Source organism: Lagopus muta, chromosome 6 (assembly GCF_023343835.1).
Source record: "Lagopus muta isolate bLagMut1 chromosome 6, bLagMut1 primary, whole genome shotgun sequence".
Lineage (NCBI taxonomy): Eukaryota > Metazoa > Chordata > Aves > Galliformes > Phasianidae > Lagopus > Lagopus muta.
In genome coordinates, this window is record NC_064438.1 from 49226403 (window position 1) to 49241448 (window position 15046).

Genomic DNA, 15046 nt, shown 5'->3' on the forward strand with positions numbered 1-15046 from the left:
ATTGTTCTTCGTAGCCAAATATCTGTCAGCTTTCCTCAGGAATTGTGGTTTTCTGAAATAGTTTGGTTACTGGGGGAGGAAGCTGAGCACAGGTCTTCACTCAGAACTAAGGAGCACTGTATCTTTTTAAAAAGTAAAGTAGTCTGAGTTGTTCTCATTAGGCTTGCAGCTGCCTAATGCAGAAAATAAAAGATGGGATGACTGAGATGTGCTGCCTAAAATGACGTAATTTGTTCAGATGCCCTTCAATGCAAAGGCTGGTTATGTGCCAGTTTTGGAGGTGAGCACAGTCTTTAGAGAGCTGTAGTGCCACTTGCAGAAGTTGTCAGTCATTGCTGCATAGCATAGCTTTCACATAACCAAGAGCTGTAAGCTGCTCTGGCAGTTCTCTGATGTGTGATGGCTGAACAGTTGGAACACAGCTGAAATTCAGGGATGGTTGGGGCTGATGGTGGAAAGAAGGGCTGGTGATTCATGGCTGGAATTACGCGGAACCATCACTGCAAGACTGGAAGTTGCCATAGGAACAAAAAATGCTTTCTTTCAACGCCTTTATTTAGAAATGTTGCCCATCCTTTTAAATAACTACTTCTGGCTAATTTTAGAATTTATCTGCAATTCAGAATACATGGTTTCCTGGTGAGTGAGTTACCTTAATTTACCATAGTGTGTGTGTGTAAAGGCACAAGTGAGTACTTGTTAATTCACAGTTAAGAATTTGCTTGGGAATAGAGGAAGCAGGAAAGTGACTTTTCCTGTTTTAAGTAATGAACAAAAAAACAGGTGGTAATGGAAGATAGCCTGTTCAGAAAACAGCATTAAGATCAAGCATAACATTAAAAGTGTAGAATCTTGTATAGTAATATTGCTTATAATAGGTTGAAAGTATAATTAGCTTTAATTGCATAATGCATGGCAAATCATCGCTTCCTAATTTTTAGTGCTACTTTTCCATCTGCTTTGTCACTTGATAATTTAGAACACTTTTTTCTTAATTTGAGTTAAGGGGTAGAATTTACCTCGCGGATCATTTGTATTTGAGCAAAAAAGATTTTTCAGCAGTTAGTGTTTTAGAGAAATAGTGAAAAAAAATATATATAATGCAGGGAAATGTCATTTGTATGTAAATGCCTTTAACTTACAAACTTGCACCATTTTTACTGGAAGTCTAGAATGTATTTTTGATAACGTGTGGTTATCAATGTACTGCCTCTTTTCCCTTATTTGTTCTGTATTTTTGCTCTTTTAACTTTAAAAACTTGCAGAATGGGTATCTTAGTTCTCATTAAACATCTAAATGTTGCTTTCAGCCATTTCCAACGCGTGAACAGTTCTGTTACATACAGTACTGTATTGTTGAAATACAGACGTTTCTCTGCCGGTTACAGAGTATTTGCTTCCAGATAAAGGTTTGCATAAAACAACAGTCTTCAATTTGTCTACCTTTAGACTCTGTGAATGGTGATGTATGGTAAGGTAACATTTCTACATGCACTGAACGTGTTCACTCACAAACTGTATGGAAATGGCTAATGAATAAGCTATTCTGGAAATCCTCTTCAGAATATGAGATTTGTTGTTTTAGATACATCTCTATGAAAGTGTCTGGTAACTGAAACACAGCTTTTGTATCTGTTATATCTAAATCCATTGAAATGCTGAAATAGCAGCATTATGACCCGATTTCCATCCTGAATCCCATTCCTGTCCAATTTTTTTCCTTTTACTTATCATACAGGCATTTATTGAAAAGGAGACTGTGTTCTCCTCCTGTAAGAGAGAGTGTCTTTTCAGTAAGCTAAGGTGTCTTTTCAGTAGTTTGCTGCAATGTAAAATAGTTTGCAAATTTGAAAAGTTTCTACATCAACTTAAGATCCTGGTTTTTTTCTAAACAGCAAAACTAAAAACCACCAAACTACAGTACCTGCAGTAAGGTTTCTCACTTAGCTGTTGTTACATTCCTGTTGTAGACTGTTTCTAGATGTATTATGTATCTAGATGTATTATTGTCCTTGTAAAGTGCCTTGTGAAGTTTTTCATGTTTAGAAACAGTCAACTATTGCCTACTTTAAACCTGCTTTTCCTACTTAAAAGAAAAAAAGGTAATGTTGCTTTACTAATTTCAAGCTTCAATTTCAATTTTCAATTTCAACAGGCTTTTGTTAGTGATGCATTTTATTTAGTTTGAGTGAGAGCACTATCAAATATGTTCTGGGAAATGGAGCAAAAAGGTCCATTCTTCTCATTCTGTTATTTAATTCATACAGAGGTACAGTGACTTTATGGTAAGGAATATTATAGTAAAAGCCAGTTGCTCTGAATAGGCAGCAAACTGCTATATGTATGTTTTAGAAGCTGCTGAAGTTTCCTAACTCTATTTGCTACAATAATAAGATTCATCCTTTTTATTTTCTAAACTTCTGTCAAAGTCTGAATACCCTGGCCAATATATGACTCTGACTGCAAGGCACAATACAAATAGGCAGAGTGAAGTTCAGCTGATGTAAATAGACAGGGTCCTGATTCTTTTGAAGCTCAAGTCAGATAGCCAAGTACCTTGAAGACCTGGACTCCTCACGCAGATGGTGGGAGCAGCTGAGGAGCTATGTTATAACATTTTTTTGTTGTTGGCAGGTAACTGAATAAATGGGTGGATGCATGTAACAGAATGATTAATTTCCATCTATGTGAATGTTATGGTATAGAAATAATACACATAGGGAACAAAGTAATTATACATGCAGGGGATGACAAAATAACCTTTCAGTCAAAACATTCTATTTATGTTATTTCTGTAAAGACAACGTAAAAGATGCTCCAAGTCCAACTACAGTTAACTGTTTTCATTTCTTTTTAAACAGGTGTCAAACAAAAAATCAAACAGCGCTCCTCCCCCAGCACAGTTATCTAAAATCAAAGTACCAGCACCCCAGACAGTACTAAAAAAGGAAAAGCGTCAGAGTTCATCAAGGTTTAATGTCAGCAATAACAGGGAGCTTCAAAAACTGCCAGCTTTAAAAGGTATGTCTTTCTAAACCAAAGTGACTCTTGTGAGGGATTGAGTGTGAGATTGAAGCATTTTTACTCTGACTCTTTAACTGAAAAACATATTATCTATTAAATATTAGCATATGCAAACTTGCTCATACTTGCATATGCAAACAGGCTTCCAGGCTGTTGCCATCTTGGCAGTCAGTTTAGGAAATACCTGAGCCTTTTCAGCCCCAAAGGGTTTATGTGTAAGTAAATTCACCCATCTCGCATAAAAGAAAAATATTTGGTCTTTTTTTTTTTTTTTTTGGTAAAACATCAATTTTGTGTCTTCAATGAGACGTGCTCAAACTCTACTTTGTGCAAACAAAGATCTTGGCACTGAGAGAAGGCCAGGTCTATCCCTGCTGGTTGGTCGGATTTCCTGAGCATGAACTAGACAGAGTTGTGTCTTTCTGGTGACATCGTTTTTTTTATTTTGTCAATTTTAGGGCTTTGTGATCATACAGAATTATATTTACTGCTGCCTGTGATGGAAAAACAATAATAATTGATGCATCTTCTCTCACTAATGTGGTATTTATTGTTTTAGCTACTGTCTGTGCTGTTAGCATGTCAGTGTGTTGTGCTTATGGTACCTTGTGGATTTAAGGTGCAGTTTTCCAGATGTGCTCGGATGCACTGATCTGTAGGTTACAAGAAACTGATCTGCTCTAAAGGTTTATTTCAAAAAAGGCATTTTTGGAATGCAGTGCATACTACTTTCCTGTCTTCAAAGTTGGCAGTGAAACGCCAATACATCACTGAAATGTTAGGCAGACCAGTGGTAGATGATGTGAAAATGTCAGGGGATAAGACTTTTTTTTCCTTAATAATTTTCCTCTTGATATAATGCATTAGTGCTCCTTGACAATAAGGAACCCAGTTTCCCCGCTTACATGAACTGTACTGCTCTTCATGTAGATAAAATTAGGCTGCAGCATTCTTCTTATCCCATGGATACTGCTTTTATGAAAAGAATACGGAATACTGTTCATCTTGCTAGCGTGAAAATCTGTATAAAAGGCTTCAAGATATAAATGCAGTTTAATCTGTAAATTTCAATCTCTTTTATTGAATGTCTAAATAAGAATATGTAACACCACAGATTACTGAAAGGTATGTTGTATGTCTTAAACTGACAGGGCAAGTCCACGCACATACAGTTAGCCATCACAATCTGGGGTGAGGCATAAGCAAATTACACCAAATAAAAGCAGCGTTTATTGAAAAAAGTTTGATCGCAACCTTGTTGACAGGCGTTCTCCTTTGTTCAGAGAATCACTTGCAGAGGAAAATACTCATGATTTGTTCTTAGAACCTCCATTCTGTCCAGTTGTAAATAGTGTGTTTCTGGTAGTGTCTGGGGCTGTCAGGTCAGTGAGACTGGACTGAGTATTCAACTGGAAGCAGAAAGGATATTGAGATGGAATGAGAAAAGGTGAGTGTGGATGAGGGATGGGGAAAGGTAGTCAGTCCCCAGAGGATGGGGTGAATGTACAGAAATTTTTTGAAAGATATCATTGGAGTTGAAATAGATCAACGAATGGCAGAAGAGAGCCTGATTGGAATACAAGAATTAAAAAAAAAAAATCTTTATCTGTGTAAGGTGTGTTAATGCTTTTGAAGCAATGTACCTACACTACATGTCAATAGCAATGTATTGCGCACATGCTTTGTCTTTCAAGCTGTGATTCCTTTCACCTACTTTCAGGTGACAGGAAATAAAAGATGCTGAACTTAGCTCTGGAGGATGTCTCATGGTGCTGTATGTGTGTCCCCAGGCTGTTGAAAGTCAAACTTTGTTATGAAACACTAGTACCATTGGTGATCTAGTGATGGATAATAATTACTGCATTTCTAGTAAGGCTATGTCCAGTCTCATGGATAGTAGCCAGGTACCTGTGTAATTGTTGCTCCCAGTACATGTGCCTGCTTGTGGCTATTGGACTTCCTAAACTTCCTTGTTCTGTGTTTGAGTTTTTTGCATGTGTTTCCTGCCTGGACAGCAGTGAAAGCCTACTGGCCAGGCTGTAATTTAAAAAGGCCAAGGGGATTAAGGCAAGTTTGACTTGAGTAAAGGATTGGAATGAACACAGTATTGCTTTGGGTTAGTTGTTTTGGAAGCTGGTTAAAACTCTTAAGGGAGCTGTATTTCTGTAGCCACAGTGCTGGGAAACCTTCCTTCTACATGTAGTAGGCCAAGAGATGTGTGTTCCATTCATAAATACTGGGTAGGGTGTCGTGTGAGGTACTTCATATAAGGTCGTATTAAAAACACAACTTACAGAATGGAACTGACTCTGTGTGTGCAAAATTGTGTTAGCTCTGTGGGAGCTTGTGGCTGGTAGGCTCTCAGTGGCCTGCGGTAATGCTGAAGTATGGCTGCTTTCTTCTGTGCTGTAGGACTCGAGCTGGGGTCAGCGGATCTCTTGAACTAATGAGAAGGGAGAGGGGGAACTGCCTAAGTGGTTTTTGGTCTGTGTTTCTTACATGGGAAATATTTTGCCTTTTAACCTAAACTAGCCTCAACTTTTAGCCTTCAGGTATGCTGCTAACTTTCCGTTAGATATTGCATGAAATTGTTTCTGGAAATGCCAGTGTGTTTGCCCTGATAACTGCTATTAGTGCAATATGATTTGTATTCATTGGAGCACGTTACGCTTAACATTGTAAACCCTCAGTTTATTCAGGAAATGGAGGAGCTGCATAGCTTAGCAGAAAGAAAAGGAAATAAATTATGAGTTAAGAGGCTCTAAGAATAAACACAGAATTTCTGAGAAGTGTGGGGTGCTGTTGCTTTGCAGAGACATGCGTGTGTTAGCAAAACTGCAAGCCAGCGAAGATCCCTGTACAGCACGGTGAAGTGCAGCCTGACTCAGTGCAGGTAGAACAGGCAGTGTCTGCCTGCTCATAACCCAGGAGTATCCCAGAAGGGCTGCTTCCAGGACTGTAATCTAAGGTCAGATGGTGTGCAAAGATCTTGCTAATTTCTCACTGAAACAAAAAAATTCTGTGCCTACAAGTTTGTGTTGTGTTAACTTCAGCTTATCTGCTTTACCATGTTTGCTAAGATTTGTAGTATGGGTACTTATTACAGAAAGTTGGTTTTGTTTTTAGCTGTTGTCTGGGAAAAGTTACTTGTTGGGGCCTAATCAAGTGTTTTGTGGTTTTTTTGTGGTGTTTGAAAACTTCCTGATTAATGCTTTGGTTATAGCTAGTATAAATAATTAAGGGTGATTCAGCTTTCAGAAGCTTATCATTATTTTAGCACTGTTAAGAAAATGGCTTGTAATTCAGGATGTATTTAAACTGATGAATTCAGAATGTGTTCTGAGACACAAACAGCACAAACGTTCAGTATGGACAAGTATTTATTTTATGTATCTGACCGCTGTTACACTGAAGTTTGTGTTCTTTGCAACTCTCCACTTGAAATACAGAATCTTCTTTAAAGCTTATTTTTACACTATGGATATATATATATATTTTATTTATTTATTTACAGTTAAATTAGCAAATAACTCCAGAGTGTCTGTGATTTGCTTTGCCCTATGCTGGCAGTTACTGTGCTAATTGCTAGTGTTGTGAATTTTACTTCAATTCTTTAATCTAGGTTAACTATATGAACTTCTGACACCTAAATACATCACATACTGGAAAAAGCTCTAGAACTTGCATGAGTAGCTCCACCTCCTGCATGGACTGCCTGCCCCCCCACCAGCTCAGGCTGCCCAAGGCCCATCTAGCCTGGCTTTGGGCACCTCTGGGGATGGGGCACCCACAGCTTTCTGAGCAGCAGTGCCAGGGCCGCAGTGCCAGGGCCTCACTGCCCTCTGAGTAAAGAATTTTCCCCTGACTGAGATGATTTCATCTCCTTTCTTTTTACTTACAACTGTTCCCTCTTGCCCCCTTACTGTCAGGTCATGTAAAAAGTCAGTCTCCATCTATTTCAGATCGTACAGATCTAAGTTTAATACTGAGGAAAGGTAAGGATGACATTTCTTCCTTTTGGCATGGACTAATCATGTTTACTTCCAAATCTAGCTTTTTTTTTTGCCTTATACACTTTCTTTAAGAAGAGAATTTCATGCAGTCATTTGTGAATTCTATGTGTTGTTTACTATCTAAATCATTAGAGCTTAATATTTTTTGCAAACATGTTTAAAATACTACTTTGACTTTATGGGGATCGTAGTGGCCCCTTTTAAGTGAGAACAGCATGCCAGCACTGGCATCCAAAGGGTTGAATTGTTGAGGTGTTGCTCTGGATTTGCTGAGTTACTGATAAAGGATAGAAAGGAATGAAAAAGCAGCCGAAACTGTTCAAACTGTTTCATAAACAGTGAACTGGCCACCTTTATTACTGTATTTTCTCTGCTGTAAGATCTGATACCGAAAAGTAAAATTTAAGGTTAGTGATTCAGTAAGTATGTATTCTAAAATACAGAATTTTAAAAATACTTGCATTACAAGTGGATGCTTTTTCCCATGCTAATTATGTATTTCTAAGATAGTTCTTTGTCCATTATGTACTTTTAGTTGATAAGCTACAAGGTATTTTTTTTTACAGTGGAGACAGGTGAGCGCAGTTGTATCTGTTGATGTTATTTTGCAAGAATGTGCTGATTTTTAATAAATGTGTAAATGTGTTGAGAGAGGTGTTGTACAAAATGGTGATGTTTTCTACTGATGTGATCTGAGTCAAAACAAATACGAATACAAAACAATGTTGCCGTGAGGATTCTTGAGTACAGTGCTAAGGTGCCTTGAGTGGAATAAAACACTTCATATGTGGTCGAATACTGTTGTGTCACAAATCTAGCTTAAATCTGCAAGTAATATTCATTGAATGACAGTATTCTGTCAGTCCTAGAATAATTATCTTAGAATGCGATGCTCCATAATATTCTGAAGTGTTAAATAATATCCTTATGAACAAGTGTTAGTCATGCATATGTAAATTTGGATGTAACTCAAAAAAGCTATTTTTGTAGCATGTCTGTTTTTTAAAGCTGGGTGGAAATAGGTTTTATAGCCTCGTGGTGAACTCCTGTGATGCCACTGTCATGGCTTTGTGTTTTGTGTTGCTATTTTCTTTTTATATAAAGGTGAACATAGTTTTTCTATAGTCTTAAATTTGGCAATTGAGTTCAGCTTTTGTTTTCAAAATCAATTCCTAATTTGTTTATGGAGTTGTTTCTTTCCCCTAGTGGCTGGGTTTTTTGCTGTCTTGGGAAATGCCTTACACACGCATTCCCCTTCATGCATGTGTGTACATATATATCTCAGTGTAGGAAGAAATAGCTCTATTGACTTAATAGTTTTAGTAATGAAGTTGGGCTATCAATGACAAAAAACAATAACAAATATCCATTTGAAAGAAAAAAGATGACAGGTCATAAGGATGCCATTTTCTAAATGCGTGTCCTGTGGAGTGAATGGTAGATTTTTTTTTTTTTTCCAAGAAGAGACTTAATAGGTGTGCCAAATTCTGTTTTGTGCAAAAGGAGGGCTGGTGTCCCAACTTGTCTGCCTTTGATATAGGATTCTGATAGGGAGGCAAGTGTTGTAAAAGCTTTCCTAGTGCTTTTAAGTTGTAAGTGGCTGTATAAGGGAGTTCTGTTTTCTTTCTCTGTGCAGTATTGAAATCTGATGAATGAAGATTGCAGAAGAGGTGATTCTACCCTAAGATTCTGATGCACTGTAAAACAAAAAGTGGATGGAGAAATATTAATTTCTTAAACAGTGAGGAATGGGAAAAGTGACAGTTTCTGAAGAGATCAAGAATAGAAAACTATTGCATGTTTCTCTCAACCCAGGGAACAGATACCTAAGCAAAATTGAGATCAAGGTAAATTGATCAAAGTGTTAATTTTTCGTTCAACTACCATCTATTTTCTTGATGTAGAAGAGGTGGGGTATCTGTAATATTCTTGGAATTATGGGAATCTAGAAGGTAAGGGACTTTCTGGAGGTTTTAAGGAGCATTATCTTTACAAGCTGTTGAGACAAAATCTGAATGTTTAATGTCACTTCCATCACAGAAGGTGCAGTACTTCAGCCATTCCACTTGAATTGTGCTTTTTATCTGCGTGCACAGCAAATAAAGAATTTTGTCCAGCTGTAAGGGGGTAACACCACAGTTTTATGCAAAGTAAGGTAGTAGATTAAACAAAATTATGCTGCTTCAAAAGATAATTTGCCCTGAGATGTAATGCATTTAATAGGCAAAACAATGAGGCAAAACAAATTCATTGTCATGCAAAGCGTCGCTGAATGCAGTGCTGTCAAACAGATGATGTTTTCTCCATTTTACATGAACTACAGTGGACTAACTTAGTATGCTAAGTGTTGTTCTTCTGATCCTGGCTGCGTTCATGCTGCTATAGTGTATTTGGTAGCCTAATTTTGTGTTGAATTTATTGAAACAAAAAGCCTGTAGATGAAAATATTGCAGAAGGTCCCATATCAGTGTGCTTAGTTGTCACTGAATGTACTTATTGTATCCTATGAAAGAAGCCTGGAGGTTTTCTTCGCCATGTTAATTTAGTAACTTTTTGTGTCTGGAAGAACTATTGAATCAAATTTGAGTGATTTAAATTTCTGCAATGTTGGTATACACAGAAATGGTAGAAATCCCACGGAAAAAAATGGTAGGTATTTAATGTTGGTACAGGAAAATACACAATCAAATGAGTAAATAATCATTATGAAAGTGTTAGATTATTTAGCGGCTATCCAGTCTGAGTGACTTTGTAACATTCTAAAGATAAAAACAATACCCTTTGTGAGTGAATAATAACTGAACAAAAAAAAGGTTATAAAGAGAAATACCTTGCCTGAGAGTCAGTATTTTTCTTTAGTTAGCTTTACATGGAATCATAGGCTAGGATTAATGAGCCATTTTCCATTTCAACTGCCCTCTCCAACACCTACTCATTAGTCAGGAGCTGGAAGTGCTAGAAGAATGCTTTACATCTGTCACTGGCAGCATTTCCTACCAAACTTGTTTCCACTCAAGCCCAGATAGAACCCATTAAAGTAGAAAATAATACCATGTTTTAAATTGTATATTATAACCTCTCTATTCAGAATTTAAATCATTTGAATTATCTTTTAGTATGCTCATATTTATAAAGAGAGCATTCTGTCCATTGCACAGGTCCTCACTGACCTAAACTTTTTTGTCACACTAAATTGCTTTCATAAGACATCTACTAATCAAACGTATTTAATATGTATACACTGAAATGGATGAGTGTTTGCTGGATAACTGTCATGCTTTCAAGATTTTACTCTTAAATGTGATTTTAAGCTTCATTTCCAGAAAATGACTTGTGATCTGTGTTATACATCAATATTACTCCTGTATGTGGTTTTGTGTTGGCTTCTATACAAGGTTTAGTTGAAATAGGTTGTCAGTACTTGAAAAAGAGTCTCTGCTATCTGCCCAGGGAAGTATGTTTTTGCACCAAAATATGTTTTTAAAAGACAGTTCTTTTTAATGATTTTTTTTTTTTTTAATTTTGTTGTGTGGATTTCTGAGCTTACTATGTGTTCCTTAACTTTTTTCTGCTTAAAACATGTTCTGAGTGTATGGTGTTGGCTGAAGAAGAATTTGGTCTCGTTGAGTCTGTGTGTCTGCGTTGCTTCAGAGACTATGCAAATATAATGGGATATAATGCAGATAGAGACAAATTTAGTCTAGGTAGATGCTTGTCAATTTCAATTTTAATTAATTTTTTTCCTGTGTACTAGTAAGTAAATGTTACTGATTTTTTGACTCTGAATGTAGAATGCCATCTTTTCTCTATGATTTAGTGTTTGGAATTTTTTAGGGAAGCTAAGTGGTAGTTCAGATCTGTTTTATTTACCCAAGTTATGGTTTTTTTTCTTATTTATTTTCTTATTTAGAATATTTAGTGCTTACTGTCTCTATTTGCTTGAAGAACTTTTTTTTTCATTCTCTGTCCTTTGGAATTGAGCTAGACTGTTGTATGAGGGAGTCGAGTATCTTTCCCATTGCTGCAGCTTCTTTTCTAGACTGTATAGCACTTCTTTCTTTTCTTCTCCTAAGACAGTTGTCCTCAGGTAACTTTCTGAACTCAGTGTTTGGGGCTGGGAGGAGACCCTTTTTTTAGCATTACATCATTTGCAAGAGTGATAAATTTTGCCTAAAGGGGAAAAAAAAAAAAGAGTTTCTTGGATGAAACTACTTCTACTCCGCTCTGGTGAGACCTCACCTGAAGTACTGTGTCCTGATATGGGGCCCTCAGTAAAGGAAAGACATGGACCTTTTAGAGTGCATCCAGGGAGCCACAACACCTCCCCTGCGAGGACAGACTGAGAGCTGAGGCTGTGTGGCCCAGAGAAGAGAAGACTCTGGAGAGACCTGAGTGCAGCCTCTCAGTATCTAAAGGGAGGGCTGTAAGAAAGAAGGGGACAAGCTCTTTAGTGGGGTCTGTTGTGGTAGGACAACACATAGGATAATGATTTGAAAATGAAAGAGGGCAGATTGAGACCAGATATAAGGAAAAAGTGTGGTTTTTTTTTTGTTTTTTTTTTTTTTTTTTTTTTTTAACACTGAGAGTCATGAGACACTGGTATGGGTTGCCCAAAGAGGTGATAGAAGCCCCAGCCCTGGAGACACCTGAGATCAGGCTGGATGGGGCTCTATGCAGCCTGATTGAGCAGTAGGTGACCTTTAAGGGTCTCTTCCAACTCAAAGATTCTGTGATTCTGTGGGGGAAAGAAAAAAAAAAAAAATCAATGCTACAGTAAAACCTAGTCCCATTTATTCCCATTCCTTTTCTGCATGGCTGTTTGGTGAACCAGATTATGGAAATGACTTGACTCATCCCAACTCGTTTCTTTATGTGGTTGGAAAACCATGGAAGCAAATGGGAATGCAGGAAGAGAACTGAAAGCAATCTGCAACTGAACTAACTTAGGTTGCTGAGGAATAGTGCTTCCAGTAGTCACAGAATTATGCCTTTAGTATCTTTAGAATTCAGCCTAAATAACGTTTTCCCTGCCCCCCTCCTTTCCCAGTCTAGAAGTCCCAACTTCTTATTTGATGAGAGGTAACCATTTAAGGTGTCTTCATGGAAATCACATGAGGTCCAGAACAGAAGCAAAGGCAGGCTTTGTCCAGGTGAATTTGTTGTTTGGGAGGAGGGCTGTTGGTGGCTTTCTCTTTTGTGGGTTTTTTTTGTTGTTTGTTTTTTTACTTGACAACTCAAATGGAGCATTTGTTTTGAAGGAAGTACCAGATATGCTGAAGGGCTAAAGAGAATTCACCAGCTACAGTGCTAGCTCCTAAATGTAACACGTTTAAATATATCCTGAGATCTTGATGGGATTTTCTGTCATTCCTCTTGTCAGGAAGCTTGATGTGAGGAGCAGGCTTCAGAGGAGACCTGTGATAGCTACAGTTTTGCTGTATTGTCACTGCATATTTGCTGTTTATTTGTTAACTTCAGCTACCCATTTTTAGAATTAATGTTTTTTTTTATTCTGTTGCAAGAAAATTGTCTTCACAAATTTGTTTAAATAACCTCTTCTTCCTCTCGTTGATATTCTTTAGTACTATTCCATTTGCCCTTTAATTATAAAATTCTACATATGAAAATATTGCAGAAACATTTAGCTATTCTTTCCTCCTTCATCTACTAAGATCTTGCAGAGCACTTTCTGGTTGGGTTCAATCTTGGTTTTAGTTTTAAATCTAGTCTTGTTACAAGGCTCTCTTTTGTAGCCTTTCTTTTAGAAGACTGAAGTTTAAAATCTAAGGTATACCCAAAGAATGTATGAATATAGAAACTGACACTTTTGTGATTATATCTACTGTCTAGACTGGAAGAATGTATGATCTGAATCTCTGCAGTCTTGGAGAAGAGGCTTAAAAATGCATCAAAAGTTTGTGTTCCACAAATGGCACCTAGAAGCAAGAAACAAGCTACATTTATATCACTTGTTATGTTTGGCTATTTTTAATTTGGAGAAAAAGTTTGCAGTCTTAGTTTGCTTCACTTTTTTATTGTGAAAGGATTTTGTTTAGTATTTAAGTTAATCCTCCTTGATGGACTGTCTTTACTGTCTTTAGTGAATGGAAAACTAATTCTCTCCAACTCCGCAATTACTTTCTAAAACACTTGGATACAGTCTTGTTATTTTTACTCCCCTACTCCCCCTGCAAAAAAACTCTATACAACAGCCACCCACTCTCACTCACCCTCCTATTAAATATATGTATATATGAAAAACACAACACAAAAAACACCCACTTGATATTTTAGTAAGTAATATATCTAGACTATTTCTAGACTGTTTTCACTTAAGCTTTTGCATCTTTCTTGAACATCCATGATGTACTACTTTAAATCAGGCCCAGTCAGCAATAAATCTAATTGATTCCTTCATGTATCACAAGTAAATACTCCTCTCTTACCTATCCCAATTAGTCTTTTCCCTTCATCCAATTCAGTAATATTCAGTAGAGCTCTAACTTACATTTGGCAGTGCATTATTTTTTCCAGCCAGCTGTGTGTATGCCTGATGATTTTTCTTCAAAAACTTCATTAGCAAATTATGTAACTGAAAAGCATCTTTTTGTTTTTGGATGTACTCCTCTATCATAAGGTAGGAAAATGTTGTAGATCAAATAATTTGAATACCAGAAAAGGTGACATGCTGGTTTAGAGTTTGGGGAGCTGTGCAGCTTTGGGGTTAGTACAGATGCATTGTCTGTCTTTGGATGTCACTCCCAGATGTGTGGTATCCAGGAGACAAAATGGGCCTTCAAGTAACTCTGTAAAAACACATCTTCAGATCTCCTGTGATAAAGGTTTTTTACAGTCTTGTTACAAATACCCAAAGTAATTTAGGTAAAAAAGTGCAAAAATAATTATGCTACTTTTTTTTTTTTTTTTGGATTTCTGGCTTTGTGCAGCAAAATTTTTCTGTGACTGTGTCCCGGTTCTTACTGCTGCAACACTTCTATTGAGCTTGCTGAAAATAAAAACCTGAGTTCTGCTACGTCCAAGTTAAGCTGCAGTGTAGGTTTGTTTCTGTGGAAGAAACACTCACATGAGCTTGGAGAGTGCATTATTCAGTTCCCAAATGCCATGTGTATGGCTTCGTCCTGACAAACCCGTGCCAGTAACCAGCCATAAAACACTTCGTTGGAGCGTGAGTAGGGCTTTCTATTTACAAACTGCTGTTAAAAACAAGTCAGAGATCCATCTCACTGGGAGCAGCTTTTTGTATGGCTTTCGAAATGTAAAGATGTAGAAGTGCTCTCAGTGCTGAGTTGGCCTCCTGCGTGGCAATTCTTGGCAGCCTTGTTGAAAGAAACGTTAAACTTTTTCGTGTTTTTTTTATTTTTTTTTATTATTATCATTATACAGCAAGTAATGCGTGCGCTCCTTTAACAGGCGCTAGTGAACGTGAGCGGCGGGCCATAGCCGCGTGTGACGCCGGGCCCCGGCGCAGCCCTTTGCCCAAGGCCGCCCGCCCGGCTCCCTGAGCCCGGCCGCTGGGGGGCGCGCCGCCTGCCGCCCGGCCGCCTCCCATTCGCGGCTCGCCCGGTGTCATTTTAAGTTGCGGCCCTCAGCCAATGGGGCTCCTCCAGCCCGCTGACATCACCCAGCAGCCAGTTCCCTCCAGCTGCAGAGCGCTTCAGTTTCTGTCTTTTTTTAAACTAAAATGGAGGCCGGTTTCTTGCCTTAAGGAATACGCTGCCTTGCCCGGCGGAGCCTAGATGTTGACATGTAACAGAGCCGGCAGCAGGATGGTGGTTGACGCAGCCAATTCCAACGGGCCCTTCCAGCCCGTGGCTCTTTTGCACATCAGAGGTGAGTCGTGGCGGATCGCGACCCCCCGGCCGGCTCCGGGGCGGTGCGGCTCCTTGCGGGAGCCCTTTGTAGCCGGGCAGCCGGCTCCGAGCTCTGCGAGGAGGCTGAGCGTGCACGCAGGCATCGCACGCATTGCTAAAAGCAGGTTTTGCTGCTTT

General features: G+C 38.3%; 1 protein-coding gene across 2 annotated transcripts in view; it reads left to right on the top strand.

Annotated features, from left to right (window-relative positions):
• The window catches only part of PPP2R5C (protein phosphatase 2 regulatory subunit B'gamma), a 75668-nt gene that overhangs the window by 13900 nt on the left and 46722 nt on the right, over nt 1-15046 (top strand). Inside the window, exon 3 of one of the 2 annotated variants that reach the window (XM_048947568.1) lies at nt 2862-3021. In XM_048947568.1, the coding sequence (XP_048803525.1) occupies nt 2862-3021 (160 nt within the window). Of the gene's footprint in view, nt 1-2861; nt 3022-14678; nt 14889-15046 lie in introns of those variants that run through there. The other variant, XM_048947569.1, reaches the window with a different exon arrangement.